Below are 26,780 nucleotides of genomic sequence, written 5' to 3' on the forward strand. Positions count from 1 at the left end.
ACTATCATTAAAACAGCAGAAGCAGCAACAGTGATAAATCATGCAAAAGAAAGAATTCTGAGAGGCAAATGAAAGCTATGAAGACATTTTTGCTCATAGTTTAACATCATTAACTTATATATATATATATATATATATTTTTTTTTTATTGAGAAAACTCATTATAACAGTTTATGACAATCATAGACCTTGAGAAGGAAGGGATCATAGCGACCATTTACTTCAACCCCCTCAAGTTACAGATGAAAAACCAAACCCAAACTGTCGCAAAGAGATGTTGTGATTTGTCCAATGTCACAGAGGGAGTGTGGGAGGGATTTGAATCCAGGTCCTCTAACTCTCAACACTAATGTTCTTTTCCAATGTAATATGCTTTAAAATTATGTCTTTACTATAACTAGAATATTTTAAAAGAATATAAAAGATATAGATAAGTGAATATATGGCATTTCAGAAACTTTACTGAATAGCTTAAAAAATATATTGTACTTCAGGCCCTATTTCTGCACCCAAACACCAGCTACACTAATGCACATAATTCAGCAATCATTTGGCAGCCAGTATGTATTATAGGAAGGAAAGAAATAAGATTTAATTTTTCTTCCTCAGAGCATTTAAGTACAAAGGAGATGATGACAAACTCTGTCATCTTTACTCTCTAATACAGATGGTTCTTGCTTATCATAAGTGGACCTTTATGCAGACCTCTCCCTCTTCCTAGAACTATGCCCAAGCAGCCCAAGCTACTTCAGTGCCCTGGGGTCAGGGGTGGGTATTGGCTGCTCACCCATAGGGTGTCAGACTTGAGTAATGCACACTTATGGAAAGCAACAACTGTCTGTATTAAGAACAACAGCAACAACAACCTGACAGGGCTTCATTATGCATTCTCCACATTATCACATATAGCTAGCATTTATATAATGCTTTGAGGTTGCAAAGTACTTTATACATTATCTTATTTGATCTCATTTGATCCTCACAACAATCCTGTGAGGTAGGTGCTACCATTTATCTTTGTTTTACAGATGAGGAAACTGAGGCTGAGAGCAGTTAAGTGACTTGTCCAGAGTCACACAGCTAATAACTGTCTGGGGCATGTTTGGAACTCAGGTCTTCCTGTCTCCAAATCCAGTACTCTATGCAGTACACCACAATTCCACCAATAATCTTGTATGTAGTCTCTAACATTTGATGAAAGATAAACTACTCTAAAATTTTTCATAGTAAATACATTCATAAAGTTTTCCTTTAATTTAGAGTTATCTGATGCTTTCTAAGGCTTCAGTTACTACTGAAGGTTTCCCACATGCATTATGTATAATTTTTCAATATTATAAAGTTTCTGATTATATCTCAGGGATCACCATGATTACAGTATAAATCCTCTGATGTTCATTAAGCTTCCCTTTGTAGATAAGTGATTTTCACACTCATTACTTTTGAAAAACTTCTCAGTGTGAATTAAGGTATCTGCTGTGGCTAAAAAATTTCCCACAGCTACTGCACTCAATGAGTTTCATTCAAGCATGAATTCTCTGATGATAAATAAGGGATTTCCTGTGGGTAAAGGCTTTCCCACATTCAGTACATTCAAAAGGTTTCTCTCCAGTATGTATTCTCTGATGTTCAGTAAGGTTTCCTCTCTGGCTAAAAGCTTTCTCACAATGAGTACACTTGTAGGGTTTCTTTCCAGTATGAATTCTCTTATGTAAGGTAAGATAAGAGTTGTCACTGAAGGCTTTCCCACATTCATTACATTCAAATGGTTTTTCTCCACTGTGAAGTCTCTGATGGTAAATGAAGGATTTCCTGTGGGTGAAGGCTCTCCCACACTTGTTACATTCAAAGGGTTTCTCTCCAGCATGGATTCTTTGATGTTCAGTAAGACTGCTCCTGTGACTAAACGCTTTCCCACATTCATTACATTCGAAAGGTTTCTCTCCAGCATGCATTCTCTGATGTTCAGTAAGGCTTCCTCTCTGTCGGAATGCTTTTCCACACACATTACATTCAAAGGGTTTCTCTGCAGTATGAATGCTCTGATGTGCTGTGAGATGTCCCCTTTGTCTAAAGGCTTTCCCACATTCATTACATTCAAAGGGTTTCTCCCCAGTATGGATTTTCTGGTGCTGAGTAAGGTACTTCCTTTGGCTGAAAGCTTTTCCACATTCACTACATTCAAAGGATTTATCTCCAGCATGAATTCGCTGATGTTCAGTAAGGTAACCCTTCCGACTAAAGAATTTCCCACATTCTTTACATTCAAATGATTTTTCTCCAGCATGAATTCTCTGATGTTCAGTAAGGTATCCCTTCCGACTAAAGAATTTCCCACATTCTTTACATTCAAAAGGCTTCTCTCCAGCATGCCTTCTTTGGTGTTCAATAAGTTTCTCTTCCTGGCTGAACATTGCCCCACATTCAGTACATTCAAATGGTTTCTCTCCAGTATGAATTTTCTGATGTTGGGCTAGACGTGAGTTTTTTATGAAGGTTTTCCCACATTCATTACACTGAAAAGGTTTCTCTCCAGTATGAATTCTCTGGTGCTCAGTAAGACTACCTTTGTGGCTGAAGGCTTTTCCACATTCATTACACTGAAAAGGTTTCTCTCCAGTATGAATTCTCTGATGTTCAGGAAGGTATCCCCTTCTGCTAAAGGTTTTCCCACATTCATTGCACTCAAAGGGTTTCTCACCAGTATGAATTCTCTGATGCTCAATAAGGTTTCCTCGCTGGCTGAAGGTTTTTCCACATTCATTACAAAGATATGGTTTCTCTGAAGTATGAATGCTCTGATGTGTAGTAAGATGACCCCTGTGGCTAAAGGCTTTCCCACATTCATTACATTCAAAGGGTTTCTCTCTAGTATGTATTCTCTGATGTTCAGTAAGGTTTCCCCTCTGACTAAAGGCTTTTCCACATTCATTACATTTAAAGGGTTTCTCCCCAGTATGAATTCTGTTATGATAAATAAGGGATGTCCTGTGGCTAAAAGCTTTCCCACATTCATTACATGCAAAGGGTTTCTCTCCAGTATGAATTCTCTGGTGTTCAGCAAGATGCCCCCTATGGCTGAAGGCTTTTCCACATTCTTTACATTCAAAGGGTTTCTCTCCAGTATGAATTCTCTGATGTTCAGTAAGGTGACCCCTTTGGCTAAAAGCCTTCCCACATTCTTTACATTCAAAGGGTCTCTCTCTTGTGTGAATTCTTTGATGTGATGTAAGGTTTCCTCTCTGGATAAAGGCTTTTCCACATTCATTACATTTATGGGGCTTTTGTCCTGTATGAATTCGCTGATGTTCAATAAGGTATCTCCTCTGACCGAAGGCTTTCCCACATTCATGACATATATATGATTTGTCTCCAGAATTTGTTATTCGAAATTGAATAAGATCTGAGTGGTAACTAAAGGGCTTCCTGTATTTATTGTACTTAGAAAGCTTCTTCCCTAAGGAGATTCGATTATATTTAAGGAGATTCTTTCCTGTAGTAACTCTCTGTTGTGGAACAAAGACTGACCCTGGGCTGAAACTTCCCAACAATGTATTATAGTCACTAGATATTTTTCTGGGATTGTTTGTTACTTGTCTGGATTGTTTCTCCTGGTTGTTCTCTTGCCTCTCTAATTTGATATCACATTCCCGAATTTCTCTCCTCTTGGAATCCCAAGTGACTTCTTTTCTGAGTCCTTCCTTGGATATTCCTGTACAACTAGTCCGCTTTGAAGATGAATGTTCAGTTTCATGCTTAGTTTCCAGACTAAAATAATCTGAAAGAAATAAAGAAATAGTATCAATATTTATTTGGAAACTATTTTATTAAAAAAAAGATTTAGATTCTGCTTCTTCCATCAAGAAGGATGATGATCAACCTAGAAAAGAGAGTTAGGTAGTCAACAGGTTCTCATCTCAAAAGAAAAGTTCTCAGACCATTTAGCAAAAGAAGTATAAAAAGGTCACAACATAAATTAGATGAGCAGGGAAGAAAGAACCTTTTACAACTATAAAGAGGAGAAGATACATTTTTAAAAAATAAATGTACAATTTGGATTATACAAAATAGAAACTAAATTTCACAAACAAAATCAATACAGCTAAAATAGAATTAAAACAGTTAAATGGCGAGAGAAGGAATCTTTGTAGGAAATTTCTAATAGAGGTCTAGTATCCAAAATATGTAAGGAACGAATTCAAATATATAAGAATGACAACCATTCTCTTAGAAATGGTTAAAGAATATGAAGTCAGTTCTCAAAGGAAGAAATCCAAACTATTGACAACCATATGAAAAAATGTTTCAAATCACTGATAATGTAAAAAATTAAAATGAAAGCCACTCTAATTGTTTTACCTCTCAGATTAACCAAAAATATTTTTTTAAGGGAAAATGATTGGATAGGCTATGGGAAAACAGGCATACTCGTATCCTCACTGTTAAGTAGAATTGAAAACTAGTTCAAACATTCTGGAAAACAATTTGAAGCTAAGCTCCCCAAATCACTAAAATATACATATCTCTAAAACAATGATACCACTACTAAGCCTACACCCCAAAGAGATCAAAGAAAGAGGAAAATTAACCTTTTGCACAAAAATATTTTAGCGGTTCTGTCATAGTAAAGAAATGTATACAACTATTTGTATCCATCAACTAGGGGATGACAAAAAAAAATCACTGTATGTGAATATAATTAAATACAGTGCCACAAGAAATGATAAATGGACAGTTTCTGAGACATCTGAGCAAACCTCCATAAATTGATAGATTTCATTTATTTTCTTTATGCTTATTTACTATAAGGACTGTTTTTCTTTCTTTTTAATTTTCATTTGGGAGAAAGGGAAAAGTGGAGAGGAAAAGCTAGCAACAGTATTGCCAAGAAATAAAAAAGGGTCACTGAAAAGTAATTTTTTTTGCTTTTTGGAGGGCAACTGGGGTTAAGTGACTTGCTCAAGGTCACACGGCTAGTCAGTGTTAAGTATCTGAGGCCGAATTTGAACTCAGTTCTGACTTCAGGGCTGGTGCTCTACTCACTGTACCACCTAGCCGCCCTGACTGAAGAATTTTTTTAAATGCATTTAGTTCAGAAGCACACACAGAACAGCTTTGAAAGTAACATTACAAATTTATTATGTATTGTTTTTTAAATGGAAGTTGTACATCAAAATTTTATTATTTCACATAGCCTCTTTTTCTATTCTCTTTACATGGAAATGTTCTCTTCTTTGGGAGTCCATTAAGTTCAAAATAAGAAAAATAAAATCTGCTTTGAAGTCATATGTAAGATAGGAGAGAGAGAGGGAAGATGAGACAAACAGGCAATTAAAAACTAATGCAATACTTCAGAAAAGAAGTGATTAATCTAAACGAGGGTGGTAGTCATGTTAAGCAGAAAGGGAAGAATGGATGTAACACAGAAATAGAATAAAACTTGGCAAGTGCCTGCATTTGTAAGGTAAATAAGAAAAAGGAGTAAAAGGATTGCAAACTTGGGCAAATGAGACCGTGATACCATAAACAAAAATATTAAATTTTGAATTTTGGAAGAGGCGCAGAGTTTGGGAAGAAAAATAATTAACTATTTCAGACATATTCAGTTGGAGATACCTGGAGAATATTCAGTTTAAAATGTTTGATAGGCAGGGGTGGCCTAGATGGCGCAGTGAATAGAAGACTGGCCCTGGAGTCAGGAGGACCCGAGTTCAAATCTGATCTCAGACCCTTAACACACACACACACACACACACACACACACACACACACACACACACAAAACTGTGGGACCTTGGGCAAGTCACTTAACCCCAATTGTTCTACCTTCCCCCCTCCAAAAAAAAATAGTACATATGTCTATACAATAATTGAATAGATATACTACAAAGTGAAATACAACTATGATTATGAAATTCTCCAAAATGATTTTGAGTTCAATTTAACACTAAAATGTTTGACAGGCAGTTAATTATGAAGGACTAAAGCCAAATGACTATTGAATTTTATCTTAATGAGATTCTGCTCATCATATCTGATCAAAATGTCTTTGTATTCTATCTATTTTGTTAGCTATGTCTTCCAGCTTCATATGAACAACTAAACTTGATTAGTATATCATGTTTGCCTACATCAGATTTTGGTACTCTTGCCCTGGGGTAGACTGTCCAAATGGGCCAAACCTCACTATATCTAGTCAGGTCCAAATTTGACCATGCTATTTCATGTCAGTCACTTTCAGACATGTTGCTATGCACAGACCTGCCCGCTTCTTTTCTACCTCTTGTTATCAGAACTATACTCAAATAAACACAACCATGCTTCTGAAAAGGACGTGTCAATTGACTCTCCTACTGTTATACTGATCATGCCTGTGACTTCCTTTACCAAAACACCATTGCTTTGCCAATATAATCCATTGTGTATTGTCTCTCCCATTATAATGTGAGCTCATTGTCAACAGGAACTGCCTTAATTTTGAATTTGCACAATCCCTACTTATTTAACACAGTAGCTGGCAGGTAATAAGTTATTAAATGCTTTTTCATTCATTTACACAATTCCTTGGTAATATATTGAAACCTACTTATGCCTACCATGAACCTCGCAACTGTTATTTGGATGACATTCACTTGTAGTCATACAGTATTACCAAATGACTACTGCCATAAAAAACATGAATGTCTGTTCCATGCTGAAGTCCAGTGTCATGAACAATACTTTTGCACATACCTAAAGGTAATCCAGACTGTTTTTCTCCTCTTCAATTCTAGGCACTGTGCCTCTGTAGAATCTGTCCAAGATCTCTGTATTGATGGACCAACACTATGAGCTGTCCATTCCAATATATGTCATAATCTGTACAATGACCATCCTTACCCATTTTTTTTTCTGTGTGAATAGGTACATCTCTGAGTTTACAACTGACTTAGGAGATGCCTCAATGTTCTTAGTCATAGTCATTCAGTCAGTTTTGTAAGAGTGAAGACACAGAACATCTGTAAAATGCCTGGCTATTCCCTTCTCAAACATTTAATAAGGATGCTCTGTATTCATATGTACATAACTCATAAAATAATTATATATGAGATAAAAAGTACACTTATGGATCAGTCTTGATATCTTCTGTTTATCATTTTGAAACAGTAAAAAGGTCAGATTTTTTCCCCTACCATTTGTCCTCCCCTCTTTCAGATATCTTTAATATCAATCCCTCTATATCCTCAAAACCGAGTTGCCTATAATATATTTGCTCTAAGGCAAGCTGTTCTTACTTTGGTTTGCTTTACTATCATTTCTACATCTTCATGTAGCAATGTTGGGTCCAAATGTGATGATTCCACCGTTACTGAACAGGAGAGGAATTTATTAAATAAATCCTCAATCCTCCTTAAATAAATCTTTCCCTAATTTAGTCTATCTGCTGTATTCCTTTCAGTTTCATCCTTCAAATATGCTTAGGAGGATTTTACTTAGTTGGGTCTCTAAGTTTGATTTAAACTCTTTTTCTTTATTGCTTCTTATTATAGATCAGATAGACCATTATCATCTTCCACCATTCTCCATAAGACTTTTAGATATATTTTACTAGTCTGAACAAGTGTTATCTTTGACTGTAATATTTCTTTCTTTGCAAGGTGGTCAGTTAATGGCAGAGGTTGTTCTATGCACTTTTGGACTTTGTAGTGATTAATTATTGGTTAGACTTTCTTAACAAACTTCAAGAGTTGTGTCAATGCCTGCTCTTTTATCTTTTTTTCCATTTAAATAGGTCAGAAGAAAGATCCCTCAATTATGTGCCACATGTTCTGGATTTTTTTATGCTTTCTTCTTCGGTAGTAATTTTAATCTTTGCACAAATATACTGGTGGTCTAACTGTACATAGCTAGTTTAGAAATGACATCCATAGCAGTAACCAGTTATTTCCTGTTAGAACATAATCAATTTCACTTTTTCATCAAGTATGCCTTATCATTCATGTCCAACACTTCCCAAATTCTCTTCTTAAGGGGATTCCTGATGTGATTTTCAGATGCTCTGGATACTTTTGCGGAGTTCACATTTGTAAGCAAAGGAGAAAAAGCCAATAAACAGGAAAAAAAATAGAGAAAAGGGGGGGGGTAATTATTGGCAAGGTCAGTAAACAAGTTGAGTGTTAGAGTTGGCAAGAAGCCAACTTAAGAGACCAGAGAAAAGGGTGAGAATGTCAATATAGGTGTGAGAATATAGGATGTGAAGTGTGAGAGAGTGTGAAGAGATAAAATAAAAGCCAGAGACAACTGCAGACAAAGTAAGATTAGGTGTAGAGTTTGAAGATTTGAGGAAAGAAAAGTTTTGGAATAGTCACTACTGGAAGTGGAATAACAAGTATATCTGAAAAGGGGGTCTTTGAGGCATCTTTTTTAAAATGCAGAGAAAAAAAAGCTCAGAATGAAGACAGCTTTAAATACAAGAGGCTAAATTTATTATATACTTGAAAAGCAAGCTATATATAACAAAGATCTGCAGTTTCACATACAAACCTTTAAGCCTTTTTCTATTCTACTAACTATATGGAAATATCCTTTTATTTAGGTGTTTGTTAAATTTGGAATTTTTTTTTTAAAGAATGAATATGAAATAAAGGTGTTTGTAATAAATCAGCAAAATGCAAGTTCCTTAAGAGAAAGGTCTGTTTCCTTTTGTCTTGCATCCTTGGTGCTTTATACTTAATAAAAAATGTTCCTGAAGCTATAGCAGTCTGGGTTGAGATAATGTTACAAGACCATGAAACTGTAGACCTAGTTAGCCTGTATGGCTTTTTTGCCACCTGAACTTAGAACCTGTAGAGCAGAGGTGACCAAGGCAAAGTAGGAAGCAAACCAGGGTTGGCAAGGGATGAATGAAAGAAGGATAAGAGGCAGAGATTCAAGTCACAAAGGGTAGAGGCCAATGTACTGTTAAAATATTGCCTCAAGATTGTAAAGGAGAAAAGGTCAAAGTGGAAGCGATGGACTGGAAGAGCACTAAGAATTAAGGAACAAGTTTCATGACCAAAAAGCATATCCAAAAAAAAGCAATGTAGGGGGCTAAACCAAAGGACTGGACCCTGTGGTCCTGGAGGTAAATTTTGGAACTCATTAACTTGGAAGTTCAAAGGAAGTTTCAAGTGATGGTAAAACATACAGCACCTCTATAGGTATCTCCAGAAGGGTGAAGATGAATGTCATTCAACTCTGCAAACTGAAGTGAGTTCAATATATTTAAGGTAATGAGCCTGATATCAGTGGAAAGAAGACTAAGTCAGGTGCTAAAGTTCCTGATGACGAGTTGAGTACACTGGTAGAATGAATGGAACAAAAGGATACAACTGAATGTTGTGGACCTCAAAGGAGATTTCTGAATAAAATGAGAGGTATAAGGAATATGCTGATTTCCTACTGACACTCTGAGTTAAAGAGCCACAGAGTGGGGGAGAATATCAAGAGTGGTAGGATATGATACCTTCAAAAGAAAATGCAAGTTCAGCTAGTGCCAAGAATATAAGAAAATACATAAAAGATGAAGTTTGAACCCCTGAAAGGGGATCTCGTACTGAGAGCATCAGTTTAAATTTATCTTTATGTTTTTTAAACACTGCTTCTCAGCACCCTCTTCTCCCTTTTATGCCCTTTACTACCATCCCTATAGAAACAGGCCCCACAGAAGCAAGGGCTGTTATGTGGTTTGATTTGGTTTTTCTTGAGGATCATGGTTGCTATTGCCAAAGAATTTATTACATTCTGGCTAGGGACAATAAAGAATATTGGATAAAGATACAGCGTGAAGAAGACGTGGGTTTCAATACTGCTTCAGACATTTACTAGCTATGTGATGCAGGGAAATACAATTAACTTCTTCTAAGTCTCAGCTTCCTATCTGTAAAATGGGAATAGTATACCTGCCCAACAGGGTTGTTTATGCATATCTAAATGTATATAAAGAACTCTGCAGACTTTAAAGCAATATAAAGCAATGCCAACTATTAGGAACTTTTATGAACCTAAGGGTGATTAATTAACTTCCTTGTACACTTAGCTAAGCTATTCCTCAGACAAAAACTACCAAGAGGATTGTACTTTAAATATTTACAGATCCTGCAGTCCATTGGTTTGGCTTTCAAGAATTCAGTATCACTGTGCTACATATGATTAAATCTAAGTGGGGTATTTTTTGCAGAATGCAGGGAATATCATCATTAGGTTAAAGATTTCAGATGAATTATCCATTATTTTTGTTTTTATAATGAAGAAAAAGCAATTAATGGATCTGGAGCATAAAGTGTATTTAAAAAGAGCCAGTTAAAATTTCTAAGACTAGGGAATACAACTAGAAGAGATCCAAAATTCCTTAAGTAGGAATTTTGGTTAATTATTAAAGTTAATAAGTTCAATAGTGGTTAAGATTTTTAGGTGTTAGTTATTAGATTATGTAACTAAATTATAGTAATGAGCAGCTATGTGGCATAGTGACTAGAGTGCCCAGCCTGCACTCAGGAAACCCCGAGTTCAAATCTTGCCTCAGGCATTTACTAGTTGTGGGTGTGATCCTGGACAAGTTACTTAACTCTGCCAGTTTCCTCAACTGTAAAATGGAGAGAATAACATAATAGTACCTATCACCCAGGGTTGTTGTAAAGATCAAATGAGATAATTATAAAGTGCTTAGCACATTGACTTGCTCATAGTAAGCATTTTATGTTAGCTATTATTATTTCATATCATCAGACTTGATTTGAATTCATGCACCATGTTGTATTTTGTATTTTCATAAAGTGTTCTCTTCAAATTTAGTTTTGTGGCTTTGGCTTCAAAACATTCTCCAGTATAAGATGGTTCAAGTTTAGTTGTGTAATTGGTCGGGATTGTCATATTATAGTCAAATGTGAAGGTACTTTTTTTTTTTTAAGATTTAATTGTATTCTGGGCAAACTTAGTAGTAATGTCAATAGTTAGTCAACAAACATTTAAGTACTAATTATGTCCCAGACACTGAACTAAGAACAGATACAAAGAGAAAAAACAGCCCCTATTTTCAAAGAGCAAAGGATTTTTAATTATAGTGCTAAAAAAGCAACTAAAGTTATCACCAACGCTCTAGACTAAGATACAGTTGCTTATATTAGTGGTGTCAAATTCAAATAGAAATGGATACTGTGGGAAGCATTTTGACTTAGAAAAATAAAAATTAACATCATTTATGTTTTGTTGTATTTTTACTTATTTTTTTAAATATTCCCCAATTATATTTTAATCTACTTCAGGCAGCACCTGGGAGTATGGTAGAATTAAGATGTTTTGACACTTCTTGCTTGTACTATATTAACTCTTACTTTGCTCACTGAGTAGGCTTAATCCTACTTGTTAGATGGTATGGAGGTTGTATCCAGTTGAATTACTTGATACGATAAGGAGTTAAGGTGTTGGGGAGCGATTTTGCTAACTATTGTGTGGTTGTGGAAAAATAAACTCTAGTATTTTCTGATTGATTATATACCACTGGAGATAACTCATAAAAGAAAATTAAAAATGCTAGAAATAAATAAATAAAATATAAAAAGATTTAATTAAATATTTGCTGGAAATGGACAAAGTGGTAGACACAGAGCAATGATGAGAGTATTAACCTTTAAGGTCAGGTTTTGTTTGGTTTTGTTTTTAACATCAAATAAGGTAAACTAATATAATAATGACTGACTGTCCTAGTTAACAGTTTGTTCATAATAAGATTAGGAAATTTTCCAGAGGCATTGTTATTAAGTATAATAATGTGCCAGTCCACAAAAGATAACACCTCAAGTTTCAGTTTTAGAACAGAATAGTACAGTCATAGGTTTGTTCTTAGGTATGGCCATAGTTCAAGCACAACAAAAACAAAAACATAAAATACAAAGCTCAGAAAAACAAAAGGAAGCATGACACTGTTACTACCTTATTAAAATTAGTATTTTTTTATTTAGGAGACTGGATATGACAAAGCTTATATTTTATGTAAGATCATTTTATATTCTTGTCTAAGACTTAATGTTTTACTGATGATTACTCCAGAAACAAAAAAGAAGAAAAAATCCCTTAAACTACCTAAATAATTATACAATATTTCAGAACCTTTAACAGTTTTTTTTTTAATTTAGCAGTTAGGCTATTTAAAAACCTATATCAGCTGTAACAGAAACATTTTTGTACTGAGAGTCCTACTTTCACCTCATGGTAGCTAATATCAGAAGGAGGGGCATATAGTACAAAACAATAAGCTTTTCTCTCACAAAGCACTAAAGGATATTAGAGCTGATGATAAACTATGCCATTTAGACTTTTCAATATTTAGCAAATGACAAATGTAAATGAAGCATATTTCACATCACTACATTCCCATGTCTCCGATACTTGATAGGAATAAAATACCCATCACAGGATCCCTGTCATTATTTCATCCATACATTTTTCCTGAAGCCTGAACTTCTTGAGACTTCATAAGGATGCAGATGGTACTGAAAGTTTTCTCACATCATGATTTTTTCCTCCATAATTAATTTTATAAGGATAAATAAAAAGTTATAGTTGAAAGCTTTCCCAAAACCATCATAATCTATATAATTTCTATGTGAATTCTCTGGTGTTTAATAGTTTCTCTGATAACTACAAAGTTTCCCACTCACATTCACAGGGTTATTACCCAGAATGAACTCTCTGATGTCTAGTAAGGCTTTTCTTCTCAGTGAAAGCTTTCCCACATTCAGTACACTGAAAGGGTTTCTCTCCAGTATGAATTCTCTGATGTCGAGTAAGATGTGAGTTTTTACTGAAAGTTTTCTGACATTCAATGCATTCAAATGGTTTCTCTCCACTATGAAGTCTCTGATGTACAGTAAAGCTTGTCCTATAGCAGAATGTTTTCCCACATTGATTACACTCAAAGGGCTTCTCTCCAGCATGAATCCTCTGATGCTCAATAAGGTTGCTCCTATAGCTAAAGATTTTCCCACACTGATTACATCTAAATGTTTTCTCTCCAGCATGCATCCTCTGATGTTCAGTAAGACTTCCTCTCTGTCTAAAGTCTTTTCCACATTCATCACATTTAAAGGGTTTCTCTGCTTTATGAATATGCTGATGTACAGTAAGGTGTGCTTGCTGGTTGAAAGTTTTTCCACATTCATTACATTTAAAGTGCTTCTCTCCAGTATGAATTCTCTGATGCTGAATGAGGTATTTCCTTTGGCTGAATGCTTTCCCACATTCCTTACATTCAAAGGGCTTCTCTCCAGCATGAATTCTCTGATGATTAAAAAAGGATGTTCTGTGACTATAGGCCTTCCCACATTCTTTACATTCAAAGGGTTTGTCTCTTAGACGAATTCTCTGATGTTCTGTAAGGTTTCCCTTCTGGCTAAAAGTTATCCCACAATCATCACATTCTAAGGGGTTTTCTCCAGTATGAATTCTCTGATGTTGATTAAGGCATGAATTTATACTGAAAGTTTTCCCATGTGCAATACATTCAAAGGGTTTCTTGCCCATGTGAATCTTCTGAAGTTCAGTAAGGCTTTCCCTATTGGTAAAGTATTTCCAACTTTCATTATACTGAATGGGCTTTTCTCTACTGTGAATTCTCTTATGTGCAGTAAGGTTTCCACTCCAACCAAAGGTCTTCCTACATTCATGACACTGAAAAGGTTTCTCTCGTATGAATTCTCTGATAATCAATCAAGTTTCCCTTCTGACTGAAGGCTTTTCCACATTCTTTACATTCATATGATTTATTATCTCTAGAATTTGCTACATGAAGTTGAATAAAATCTATGTGGCAATTGAAGTTAGTGGACTTACAAAGGTTTTTCCCTGAGAAGCACCCATTATGTCTAGTTAGGTCTGAAAACTGTTTGAATCTTTGTTGAAGTATACCAAATTTATATGGGGGCTCTGGCCTGGAGGATCTCTCTGTTTTGGAACAAAGCTGGACTTTGACCTGAAACTTTTCTGGAATGTATTATATTTGTACATTCTCAGTTTATTCAAGGTTTTTCTGTGAGTGATTGTTATTTGTCTGCCTTGTTGCTCCTGGTTGCCCTTCCGCTTCTCTAACCTGATATCACATTCCCATGCTTCTCCCACCTTGGAATCCCAGGGGACATCCTTTGTGAGCATTTTCTTGGATGATAATCCTGTACAAGTGCCCTTCTTTGGAGCTGACTTCTTGATTTCACACCTAGCCTCTTGACTAAGAGAATCTGAAAGAATGGAAAAGTGTCAATATTCACCCACCCTCCATGCCAGAAGAATGGAAAGTGCTTTACTACTGTCTTAGATTCTACCTCCTCTATCAAGGAGGATAGTGATCAGTCTGAGAAATTAGGTGGTCAAGTTATCCTTATCTTGGAATGAAAGACAACTTAATATAATTCTTATGGGCAGGAGCCTTCAGGAAAAGAGTAGCACCGAATATGGAAGACTTGCTTTTAAAAACTGCCGTAAGGGGAGAGTGAAGTACAAAAAAGCCATTAATTTCATTCTGTTAGATTCCCATGCACAAACCTCTGCTACACTCAGCTGCTCTCTGCACTAGGATTTTAGAAGGGAATTGATTAATGCTATACAAATGTGACTGAACAAATTGACTTTATTATACAAGGAAAGGCAGGAAATTTGTTTGAAATAAATGGATGTTCAGAAGACCTCAGGTAAGTGTGTCTAGCAGACAATTTCCAACAGATGTTTATTAAAGAGTTATCAACTCGGTTGACATCAGACTCAGGACGTCAATTCTAATAATTTTGAAGGCAAGGACTGTTCTCCAATATCTAAAAGAATGGGCAGATACAACTAAGGCAAAGCAAATGGAAAAGAGTAAAGAATCTACAGGTCTGAAGAATAGTAATTTTTGTCCCAATTTGCCCCAAAATAAAGAACTGTAAAACTCTACATTGTATATCACAAGTGATTTAAGTTTAACTTAGATTCTTGGCAAAATCCTAGAATTTATTATCCAAGGGATAGTTATTAAACATATAAAAAGGGAAGAAATGTTCACAAAAATGAAGTATGAGTTTACCAAGAATTCATCATGTTCAACTAATCTCACTTCCTTTTTGGAGAGGTTTAGTAAACTGATGCATAAATGGAATGTAAGAGATATAGTTTTGCTAGATTTTTAGCAAAGCAACTGATTTCTCTTATGCAATTTTTAATGGATCCAAACAGAAGTCTTAAAGCAAGGACTAGATAGATGACTATCAGGTATGCTAAAAAGGGTATTCTTATTTGGGTAGCAGTAGTAATAGAAGAAGTAGTAGTAGTGGTAGTAGCAGAAGTAGTAATGATGATGAACACAATGATTTTAGATAGCATTCATGTAATGTTTTAAGATTTACAAAGCTCTTTACAAATATTATCTCATTTTATCTTCACAACAACCCTAGGAAATAGGTGCAACTATCTTTCCCATTTTATAGATGAAGTAACTGAAACAGAAGCAGTGTCTGAGGCCACACCTGAATTCATGACTTCTTGACTCCAAGCCCAGTGTTCTACAAACTATACCACATAGCTAAACTCTGAAGTCTCTTCCAAGTATGAGATTATGTGATTTTGAGAGATACAGCATAGAAAATAGTACAGTTAAGTGAATTTAGGACTGGTAGAATGGCCATATTCAAAGAATAGTCAAAAATAAATAATTATCAGCTTAAAACGAAATATCCATTGGAATGTCTCAATCACTTCTTGACTCAATTCAGTCTAACAATTTCATTATGTTTTAGATCATGGTATGGATGACATGCTTACTAAATAAAACCAGAAGGGATAACAGAATCAGGACCCAAAAAGACCCTGACAGGCTATGACAATGAAGCAAATCTCAGTAAGATTCAATTAAATAAGGGCAAATGTCAACTACTATGCTTGAGTTAAATCAGCTCTAAGGATTTGACAATTCTACCATATTCTGCCCTATCTGGACAATATCTGGAGCAATAAATTCATTTCCATACTGTCCACAAAATAACTGAAAATGTAGAACTGGAGGTCAAGAAGGAGATCCAGACTGGATATAAAGAGTTGGGATTCATCTGCTTAGAGATGTTACTTGAATCCATGCGATCACTGAGGAAGGGAATTCAGAAAGACAAGCAGGCCCAAAATAAAGCCCTGTGGGACTCTCAGTGAAAGATACTGAGGAACAAGAAAACTGGAAGGAGTAAAAAAGGAAAGAACAGTTTCAAAGATGGTAAAATTGAGAAAATTTGCAGGAGAGAATGGTAAAAAGTGTCAAAAAGTTTCATATAGGTCAAGGTAGTTATGGATAGTACAAAGGAAAAAGTTTTCACAGTTGAGATTCCAGAATCCCAGAAATCTTGAAGATGGAAGTCTCAGTAGAGTTTGGGGGACAAAGAGTGCAAAAGACTAAGAAATGAATGGCTAGTGAAGAAATAGATGCAGAGAGCATTGAAAATTGTTTTTATAAGTTTGACAATGAAATAAGAGAAAAGGTACAATTAGTCTTAGAGGATATGAGGTTAAAGTAAAAGTTTATTAAGGAAGGAGAAGATTTTAGAATGTGTATAGGCTAATGAAAAATACATAGGGAGACTGAAAATAAAAGAACTAGAATGATGGAGGGAGAATACTCCTGAAGGACAAAGAGGTACATAGGAATCAAGAGCACAACTGGAAGGATTGGCCTTAGAGAGGGAAGGACCACATCCTCATCAAATATTTCAAGAAAGGAGAGGAGGCTAGGTGGAGAATCAGGAAAGGCTTTGAGTTATGAAGTAGTGGAAATGAAGGAACTCAGAACAGAAGTCCTCCATTCTCTAAGCAAAGTAAAAAGATAGGAAATCTGCTGAGACAAAAGGGATCAAGAATAACATTGAGGGGCGGCCAGGTAGCACAGCAAGTAAGAGCACCTGCTCCAGTGTTGAGAAGACCTGGAGATCGAATCCCGGGCTCAGACACTTAGCACCCACCCAGAAACACCTGGCCGTGTAACCTTGAGCAAGTTACTTAACCCCAGTTGCTTAGGGGCGGCCAGGTGGCTCAGCAAGTAAGAGCACCGGTTCCAGTGTTGGGACGACCTGGAGATCGAATCCCGGGCTCAGACACTCAGCACCACACCCAGAAATAACTGGCCGTGTAACCTTGAGCAAGTTACTTAACCCCAATTGCTTAAAAAAAAAAAAAGATTAACATTGAGAAAAAAGTAATTCAAATAGCCATTGAATGAAGTGAGATAGATTACCAGTAAAGGAAGAGTAAAAAAATCTTCCTTGTGGTACTGAGGGCCCACTGAAGAAAGAAATGGCAAACCATTCCAGTATCTTTGCTAAGAAAATCCCAAATGGGGTCATGAAGAGTTGAATGTGACTAAAAAACAACTGAACAACAACAATAACTGAGGGCCTAGATGAAATTACATCATAAATTTGTTATAAACATCAAGCTGACATTACTGTGACCTTTTCCACCTGCATCCAGCATAAGAACAGGAGTACAAAAGGGAAATGATGAAGATACACTGAGGATGGGACTTAAGATAATATGAATGATGACAAAACAAGGTGGAAGGGGATTCAAATATAGATGGTACTGTACAGTTGAACTGTTCAATATGGAATCACAAATGAAGTAAGACAAACGCATCCAGAGTAGATATTAGGGAATAAAATAATAATGAGAGTGGAAATACTAGATACCACAGTTAAGACAAAGGGAACTAGTTTAGGAAGAGTAAGGGAGAAAGGGTAGAAGCATACATAGAACCCTATGAACTGAGAGAAGAATTTCAGACTTCAATGTTATGAAGATAGCATTAATTGTGAATTTTAAAGTGTGTGACTTTGTCATGTAGGATGTCCTATGCAGGGTCCAAATGGAGAAGGGATTCTCTACAGATAATGTCTCCTAAATGTTTCTATTTGTAAATGATATGGTGTTTTGATCACAAGCTCAAGAATACTACAGAGTCGGGGGCTCACTTTGAGAAGTGTTCTGTGATTTGATCAGATAAGACTCTGGGAAGCCGTTGTTGAGAGTCCCCTGGCTTTGAAAAACCCAGATGTTGATTTGGTATGGATGTAATGGTTGGACAGTTTGGAAACTTGTCTACTTGATCTGTTTCTCTGTCTTGATAATTCTGTCTGTATACTCTGAAGTTTGGGGTGCTGACCTTTTTCCCCTGAACTAGGTAAACGATACATATTTCACTGATTAAAGTAAGCTTGTTAACCCATTTTGAGTTGCTTTCCTTTATCAAAGCAGATCTAAGAACCTGTGTTGGCAGACACCCTGGGGATGCTAGGGTGCTTGCTGATACAGTGGGTAAAACTTGAAACACAAAGCTTATGTAGCTTATTGGTATGTCTTTCGTTTCCCTGTCCCCAACACTGAGCACACTGCCTGGAACATAGTAGGTGCTTAATAAAATGCTTACAGAAAAACAAAAAAGAATACTTCAAAGATATCCCTGACTATTCAAAAGATACTGGCCTAATAATCCATAAGGGACTGGGCCAGCTATATAAAAAATGAATGAAAAATGCCTATTGACCATAATGACAAGCAGATGGCTAGTCCAAAGAATTATTAAGCAAATCAGTCTATCATCTATAGGGCAAAAACTGAATGAAAGTGGACTATCATACTTGTATGAATGCTAAGCTGCTTTGTGACATTTAAAAAAAAAAGTTTTTATATCAATTTGGGGGGAAGGAGGCTGTGGAGGAGGTGTGGAGAATACTTTTTTGGTTATGTTGTGAGTCTTAGAACCTCACAGTATCTAGAAAATCAAAATGACCCAAAAGGCAATGGAAAGACGCACAATGGGCATAAGTTGGTTGTAGTCTATTTCCAATGATGATCTATGTGGAAAAAAGTGGCTTAAGTAGTATCATTTTAGAAATGTGTAAATGGAAAAAAGGTTGCCCATTCGTGTAATGAGAACAAGAGTAACCAATGGACAACCTGAGTAGTGAAGCTGGTAGCCCTGAATGCAAAAAAACAAGAGGAAGGTTTTCTATATATTTTCAATAACAGCAACAGCAACCAAAAAAAAAAAATACACAGAAGACAGTTCAGAAGTAGACACAAAAGAAAATGGCATTTTTTTTTGACAAAAGCAAATTTACATTACAAAAGTAAATGGCATGTTTTTATTCCTATATCGTTAAAGGTGATATATACGTTTTTAAATAAAATAAAATAGAAGTCTGTCAAGTAATGAATCATCCTTATTCTTTGTATATCCAAATGTTTGTTTTTGTTGATGTGGATGTTTTTAGATTATTTTAAATTAACAAAACAAAAAACAGAAAACTTTTTCTAAAACAAGGAAATATGAGAGAAGACAGAGGTATCAGCAAAGTGAAAGAGGAGAAAACATGAGGGAATTCATGCTACACAGCTTTAGATCTTACCCACAGACCTGAGGCCCTCTGAGGAAGTCTATGTCCAAAATTCCAAAGGTGCTGGTCCATGACTGACAAACTGAGTTGATGCTTACTTCTTTCTGTATAATCATCAATCACTCACCTAGACGAGTTTTTCTTGGGAATTCTTCCTCTGACATCCATGGTGCATTTCCTCTTTCCAATTGGGAGATCACATCTGGTTTAGAAACTCGAAGTCCTGCTCATGGGGTAGAAGTAGGAAAATGTTATGGACACACATCCCAGAATGCAAACCTATACCCTTTCTCTTAAAGGAAAAGAGTGTATATGAGGATAGTATCAAAAACCTCTGAAGGCTTCTCTATATTTATTTCCCAGAAAGTATGGGGAGATAGTCAGAGTTGACTGGGGTTCAGAAAGAAATTTCATGTGACCTTCTCTATGCCAGACTAGGATCCATTCTGGAATATCAAAGGATCTCTGGCCTGGGCAAACAGAAAGCAGGTAAGGTAGCCTCAGGGCCAGCACAGTGAAGTGGTTACTAATCTTTAGCTGCATGGAGCAAAGTCATTTCATCTGGGAATAGGGGGAAGAAATACTTTCGGCCATAATGGATTTAGATGATGTCCCAGAATCTATGTATTCTTCAATATTACTAAATATTTTGACTTGGGCACCTTAGACACACAAAAGATTTTTAGAAAATAAGAATGTGAAGACACTCCAATGGACAGGTTCTCAGTCAGAGGAAAGCTATTCTTACCAATGGACACAAGATTCCCATAGTTCTCCAACATCACATCTCTGTATAAGTCCCTCTGAGAAGGATCCAATTGCCTCCATTCCTCTCGAGTGAAGTTCACAGCTACATCCTTGAATGTCAAGGAATCCTGAAACAAATACACTCTAACTCAGCCAACAACTATCACTATCTCACACAGACCATCATGGAAACAAAGAATTAAAAGTTTATCTATGGAGCAGTTCTGACAGTTTTGAAGGTTTTTAATGCTCCATATCAAGTATTTATTAGGGAAAACATTATTGTATACATACCATTTTGCATCAGGCACTGTAGCAAGGAAGTAGTTTTATTTTTAATCAATAAAGTAATCCTGACAAATCAGCTCTCACCATGAGGTTCAAGTGAATTACTATGTACAAAGAAATAGTTATGTATCTTATAAGTTCAATTCTACTAGAGAGAAAAGAGCATGCACAATGATAAATACAAAAGGAAATAAAAGAAATGCTTAAGGAATATTAGACCAGGGAAAGGATATCAACACCTAGAAGAAACAAGCAAGGTTAACACAAAGGAGATAGCATCTAAAATGAGCCCTGAAAAGGCAGAAATGATAAGGAATGAAATATGGAAGAGTTAAAGCAAATGCAACAATTGAGTTTGAAAATTCAAGAGTGAGAAGTTCAATTTTACTGGAAGGAGGAATAAGAAACTAGGTTGGAAACATGAGCTATCACCAGGTCAGAATGACTAGGCTTTTGTACAAGGGCATCAAATTTAAAGAGTATCAACAATACTTGAAATTGGCATCTAGTAACAAGGATGATAAGTTACAATGGAGGGCTTCAATCTGACAGGCCAGGGTAAGATTCTTGAGCTCCAGCATCAATTTGGAATTAATGTCCCCAGAATCTTTCCCATGTCTCCCATCTATCCTCCTCATCCACACCTGAGGGCATGCTTTGTACAGTTTGCCTTAGATGCAAAGATTCCTGGTTAGAGCTCTAGTGGAGCCAGATTGTTGCTGGCCCCAAACACCAGCCAAGAACTTTTACCATATCACGAGGCAAAAGTGATCCTTAAAATTATTTTGGCGATGATGTGAAATATATACTATAGAAAAGAAAGTAACTTCCCAGGCAAGATATAAAGAGGGTTAAACTTTTATTATAACGGTGAGATTAGAGAAGTTAGAATATATATGGGAGCTCTTATAGTAGCAGAATTGATAGACTTGACAGCTGATTGAGAGAGGTATTATTAAAATGACTCAGGGTTCAAGCCTGCATAACTGCATAAGAGAACCTTCAAACCTGCATGAGAGGATGGTGGCATAAAGAGACAGGGAGGTCAGAAAGAGCAGAGTGATGAGTTCCATTTTGGATATGCTAAGTTTGAAATACCAACACGATATCCAGGTGGAGCTGTTCCATAAACAGTTGGAGACATGGGATTGAATTTAAGAAGAAAGAACGAGTTTGATTATATAGATTTCTGATTCATCAACATAAAAGTGATCATTCAACTAACAGGAACATATGAAATAACCAAGGGAGAGAGTATAGGGAGAGAAGAGAAGAAATTCCAAAACTGTACCTCTGGGAACTCTACGGTTATATAATGGAAGATGGATGAAAAATAAGTAGAGGACATCAAGAAACAGTGAGAGAGGCAGATAAAAAAACAATAAATATTTTGGTTACAGGAAGGGAATTTAATTTTTTTTCTTACAAAAAGGATATAGATAGATTAAAATTAAGATATTGTCATAAAATATTTAAGGGTGATACAAAAAAGCAGTAATTACAGTAATGGTATCTGATAAAGTGGATTTCAATCTACAAAACAACGAAAGACAGGAGTTTTATGTAATGGTGAAAGGAAAAGTGAGTAACATTTTAAAATTCTTATTTTAAATGAAACAATTTTAAAGTTTGTTTTTATTAAGTTTATTAGAGTTCATAAAAGAAAGGCTAACAATGATAGAAGAACAAACAAAACATAATAATAGTAGTGGAAATCAACACTCCCAATCGACCAATAAGCATTTATTAAGTGCCTTCTCTGTTCTAGGCACTATGTTGAAGTGCTAGGAATAAAAATACAAAAGTTAAAGAGTCCCTGCCCACAAAAAGAAAGTTTGCCTTCCATTAGTGGAACATAGTATGTTTGTAGATAAATATATCCAAGGGACATATAAAACAAATACATGTGAACTGGAGGGTAGAGGGTGTCAGCGCAGTCAACAGAGGGATGGGGGACAGGGGTACTGAAGAAAGGAGAACAAGTGAAAAAGGAACAAAGTGAACAAAGGAAAAAGCTGTCAAAGAAGATAAATATTGACCTTAACCTTAAAAGGAGGCAAGAAGCAGAAATGAGGAGTGAGAGCATTCCCACATGGGACACAGTTTGTACAAAGCCTCAGTGGCAAAATATGGAAGGTTGTGTGATTCCCTGGTTCATAATGCAAATCATGCCCCCAACTGTGGATGGAAATCAAGACTGTCTTGGACCCTCCTCTTCTTTATCTATATTCTTTTACTGTGTGATCTCAATAGCTCCCATGGTATCTAGCAAGTGAACACAACAGATGGGGTCTGACAAGACTCCAGTGGGACTATCGCCTCCTTACTCCTGGAAGCTCTAGCTTTCTTAATGCAGCCCAAGAAATCCAGAGCTATTCTAGCTGCTGATAGTCTAGATAATCACACTGCTGATTCATAGTAAGCTTGTAAGCTACTACAACCTCCTTATTTACAAGGCTAGCCTGAGAGACTTTCTCAACTACCTGGCTAAAACCTAGGCCAACTCTGTCCACAACACTCTCTTGATCATCATCTTCAGATGAACAAGAAAGAAAATGAGGCTTGTTTTGGATTACATATTGTTCATGAAGTCATGCTTGTTCTTGGTGAACACTGCTTCTCTTTCTAAATAATCCTTGCCTTAATAATTCAATCTATTATTTTCCAAAGAATCAAGGTGAAGATATTTGCCTATAATTAAAACTCTACTCTCTTCCCTATTTTACAAATTGGCATAAAACATCCTCTAGTGATACGTCTCTTGCTTCCCATAATTTTTTAAAGATCATTGATAATGGCTCAGAAATTCTATCTGCTAATGCAGTCAGTACAATGAGAAGAAGTTCATATGATTCATATGAAAATAACTCACTGAGGCAACATGAGCAAATGAGGGAAACAAGGCAAGCACAGTAATCCAATTTTGGACTCCTTTTTTAGGGACAAAAAGGATTAAAGCATGGAATAGGAGGAAGACAGCAAAATCAGAACTCCTGCACCAGAATGTTCCAAGAAAAGAATAAGCTGCTTACAGGCCATAGAGGAGCTTAAGAAGGATTTTGAAAACCAAGTAAGAGAAGTAGAAGAAAAATTGGGAAGAGAAATGAAAATGATGCAAAAAAATTATAAAATGAGAGTCAACAACCTGACTGAAGAAAATAACACCTTAAAAAATAGACTAACTCAAATGGCAAAAGAAGCTCAAAAAGCCAATGAGGAGAAGAATGCCCTAAAAAGCCAAAATTAGCCAGATGGAAAAAGAATCTCAAAAGCTCACTGAAGAGAATCATTCCTTCAGAATTAGTTTGGAGCAAATGGAAGCTAGTGACTTTATGAGAAATCAAGATATCATTAAACAGATACAAACAAATGAAAAAATAGAAGGTAATGTGAAATATCTCATTGAAAAAACCACTGACCTGGAGAATAGATTCAGGAGAGATCATTTAAAAATTATTGGACTACCTGAAAGCCATGATCAAAAAAGGAACCTAGAAATCATCCTCCAAGATATTCTCAAGGAAAACTGCCCTGATGTTTTAGAACCAGAGGGCAAAATAGAGGTTGAAAGAATCCACTGATCACCTCCTGAAAAAGATCCCCAAAAAAATTCCTAGGAATATTATAGCCAGGTTCCAGAGTTCCCAGATCAAGGAGAAAATAATACAAGCAGCTAGGAGGAAACAATTTGAATACTGTGGAAACACAATAAGGATAACACAGGATCTGGCCGATTCTACGCTGAAGGACTGAAGGGCTTGGAATATGATATTCCAGAGGGCAAAGGAGCTGGGATTAAAACTAAGAATCATCTACCCAACAAAACTGAGTATCATGTTTTGGGGGAAAATATGGTCATTCAATGGGATAGAGGACTTTCAAGCATTCTTGATGAAAAAACCAGAGTTGAATAGAAAATTTGACATTCAGGTACAAGAAGCAAGAGAAGCATGAAAAGGTAAACAGGGAAAAGCAATCATAAGGAACTTATCAAAGTTGAACTATTAACATTCCTACATGGAAAAACAATAATTGTAACTTATGAAACTTTTCTCAGCATAAGAATAGTTGAAGAGAATAGGAATGTATATATATATATATATATATATATATATATATATATATGGGGCAGCCAGGTAGCACAGAGAGTAAGAGCACCGGCCCCAGTGTTGAGATGACCTGGGATTAAATCCAGGCACAGATACTTAGCACCACACCCAGAAATAACTGGCCATGTAACCTTGAGCAAGTTATTTAACCCCAACTGCTTAAAAAAAAAAAAGAAATGTATATATATGCATACACATATGTATATATATGTCTATGTAGGAGGGTATATGGGCATATGAATGCATATGTGAGAATGTGTACATATGTATACATAGATAGAGGGTACAGGACCAGGTGAATAGGAAGGGATGATACTTAAAAGGTGAAATTAAGTGGTGAGAGAGGAATATAATGAGAGGAGATGGGGAGAGACAGAATAGGGTAAATTATCTCATATAAAAAGGGCAAGGGAAAACTTACAATGGAGGGCAAGAACAGAAAGGCAAAAGGGAATGAGCCAACGCTACTCTCAATGAATTTGGCTTAGGGAGGGAATCACATACAGACTAAATAGGGTATCTCACCCTACAGGAGAGTAGAGAGGAAGGGGATGAAAGACATGATGGAAGGGAAGACAGGCTGGGGGGGAGGGAAGTTGGAGCCACCCACTTTTGAAAAGGGACAGGGTCAAAGTAGAAAACTGAATAAGTGGGGGGTGGGATGGGATGGAGGTAAATAAAGTCAGTCTTTCACAATATATCCACTATGGAAATGTTTTGCCTGGCTACACATATACAGCCTATGTTGAATTGCTTGTCTTCCCAGTAAGGATGGGTGACAAGGGAGGTAGGGAAGGAATCTGGAATTCAAAGGTTTAAAATCAAATGTTTAAAATGTGTGTGTGTGTGTATATTATTATTATTATTATTATTATTATTATTTTACATGTAACTGGGAAATAAGATATAGGATATATGGCACTGGGGCATAGAGACCCACCATGTCCTACTGGAAAGTTGGAGGGAGGATGGGGGAAGACATAGGAGAGAGAAGATTGGGGGAGGGGATATTCAGTGGGATTGCTGTTTTGGGGTGGTGGGTAGGGTGAAAATGGGGAGGAAAATTATAACTCAAAATCTTGTGGAAATAAATGATGCAAACTAAAAAAATAAAATAAAATAAAATGTTTTAAAAAAAGAAAAAAACTCACTGAAAAGCTGGGTGATCTCTTACTAGTTTCTCACTTATCTGGTGTTTCAATTCAGCAAGTCATCAACAAGCATGTGGTAAGCACTTACTATGTGCCAGGTACTGTGCTAAGCACTGGGAATACAAAATAAGGCAATCTCTACTCCGTTGTGGTTGTTGTTCAGTCATGTCCAATTTTTCATGATCTCATTTTGGAGTTTTCTTGGCAAAGATACTAGAGTGGTTTGCCATTTCTTTCTCCAAATCTTACATCTGAAGAACTCTGGTAAATAGGGTTAAGTGACTTGCCCAGGCTCACACAGCTAGTAAGTTTCTGAGGTCAGAGTTGAACTCACAATTTGAAATTCCTGATTCTAAGCCCAGTGCTCTATCCACTATGCCACCTAGCTGCCAAATTCCTACTCTCCAGGGGCTCAAAATCTAAGAAAGTTCAAAAATATGCTATGTATGAACAAGATAAATTACTGAATAATTTAGTGGTAATCTCAGAGGGAAGATAGTAGCAGTAAGGGGAAAAAGTTTTTTGCAGAAGGTGGGATTTTAGCTGAGATATGATGAAGTCAAGGAAGAGAGGAAGCAGACTGAAGAGGGACAGTATGTGGAACAGTCAGTGAAAACACACAGCCAAAAGTTGGAGAGTAAACAGGAAAATGATAAATGCTAGAGAAGATGTGGGAAAATTGGAACATTAATGCATTGTTGGTGGAGTTGTGAACTGATCTAACCATTCTGGAGAGCAATCTGGAACTATGGCCAAAGGGCTATAAAAATGTGCATACCCAGCAATACCACTTCTAGGGCTATATTCCAAAGAGATCATACAAGTGGGAAAAGGACCCGTATGTACAAAAATATTTATAATAGCTCTTCTTGTGATGGCAAAGAATTGGAAATCAAGGGGATACCCATAAATTGGGGAATGGCTAAACAAGTTGTGGTATATGGATATAATGGAACACTATTGTGCTATAAGAAATGAGGAGTAGAGGGATTTCATAATAACCTGGAGAGACTTATATAAACTGATGCTGAATAAGGAGAGCAGAACCAAGAGAACACTGTACACAA

At 36.2% G+C, this 26,780-nt stretch overlaps 1 protein-coding gene across 1 annotated transcript in view; it reads right to left on the reverse strand.

The window, feature by feature from the left end:
• Positions 1-567: 567 nt before the first annotated feature.
• LOC138176906 (zinc finger protein 420-like) overlaps positions 568-26,780 on the reverse strand; it is a 42,031-nt gene continuing 15,818 nt past the window's right edge. The window contains exons 3-5 of the mRNA XM_069107839.1: positions 20,167-20,293; positions 19,546-19,641; positions 568-3,778 (exon numbers count right to left, since the gene is read on the reverse strand). Of these exons, the coding sequence (XP_068963940.1) occupies positions 1,524-3,778; positions 19,546-19,641; positions 20,167-20,293 (2,478 nt within the window). The 3' untranslated portion in view covers positions 568-1,523. The remainder of the gene's footprint in view (positions 3,779-19,545; positions 19,642-20,166; positions 20,294-26,780) is intronic.

Source organism: Petaurus breviceps, unplaced genomic scaffold, assembly GCF_028583685.1.
Source record: "Petaurus breviceps papuanus isolate PSGF00001 unplaced genomic scaffold, PetGlider_PUasm1.0 90294, whole genome shotgun sequence".
Taxonomy (NCBI): domain Eukaryota; kingdom Metazoa; phylum Chordata; class Mammalia; order Diprotodontia; family Petauridae; genus Petaurus; species Petaurus breviceps.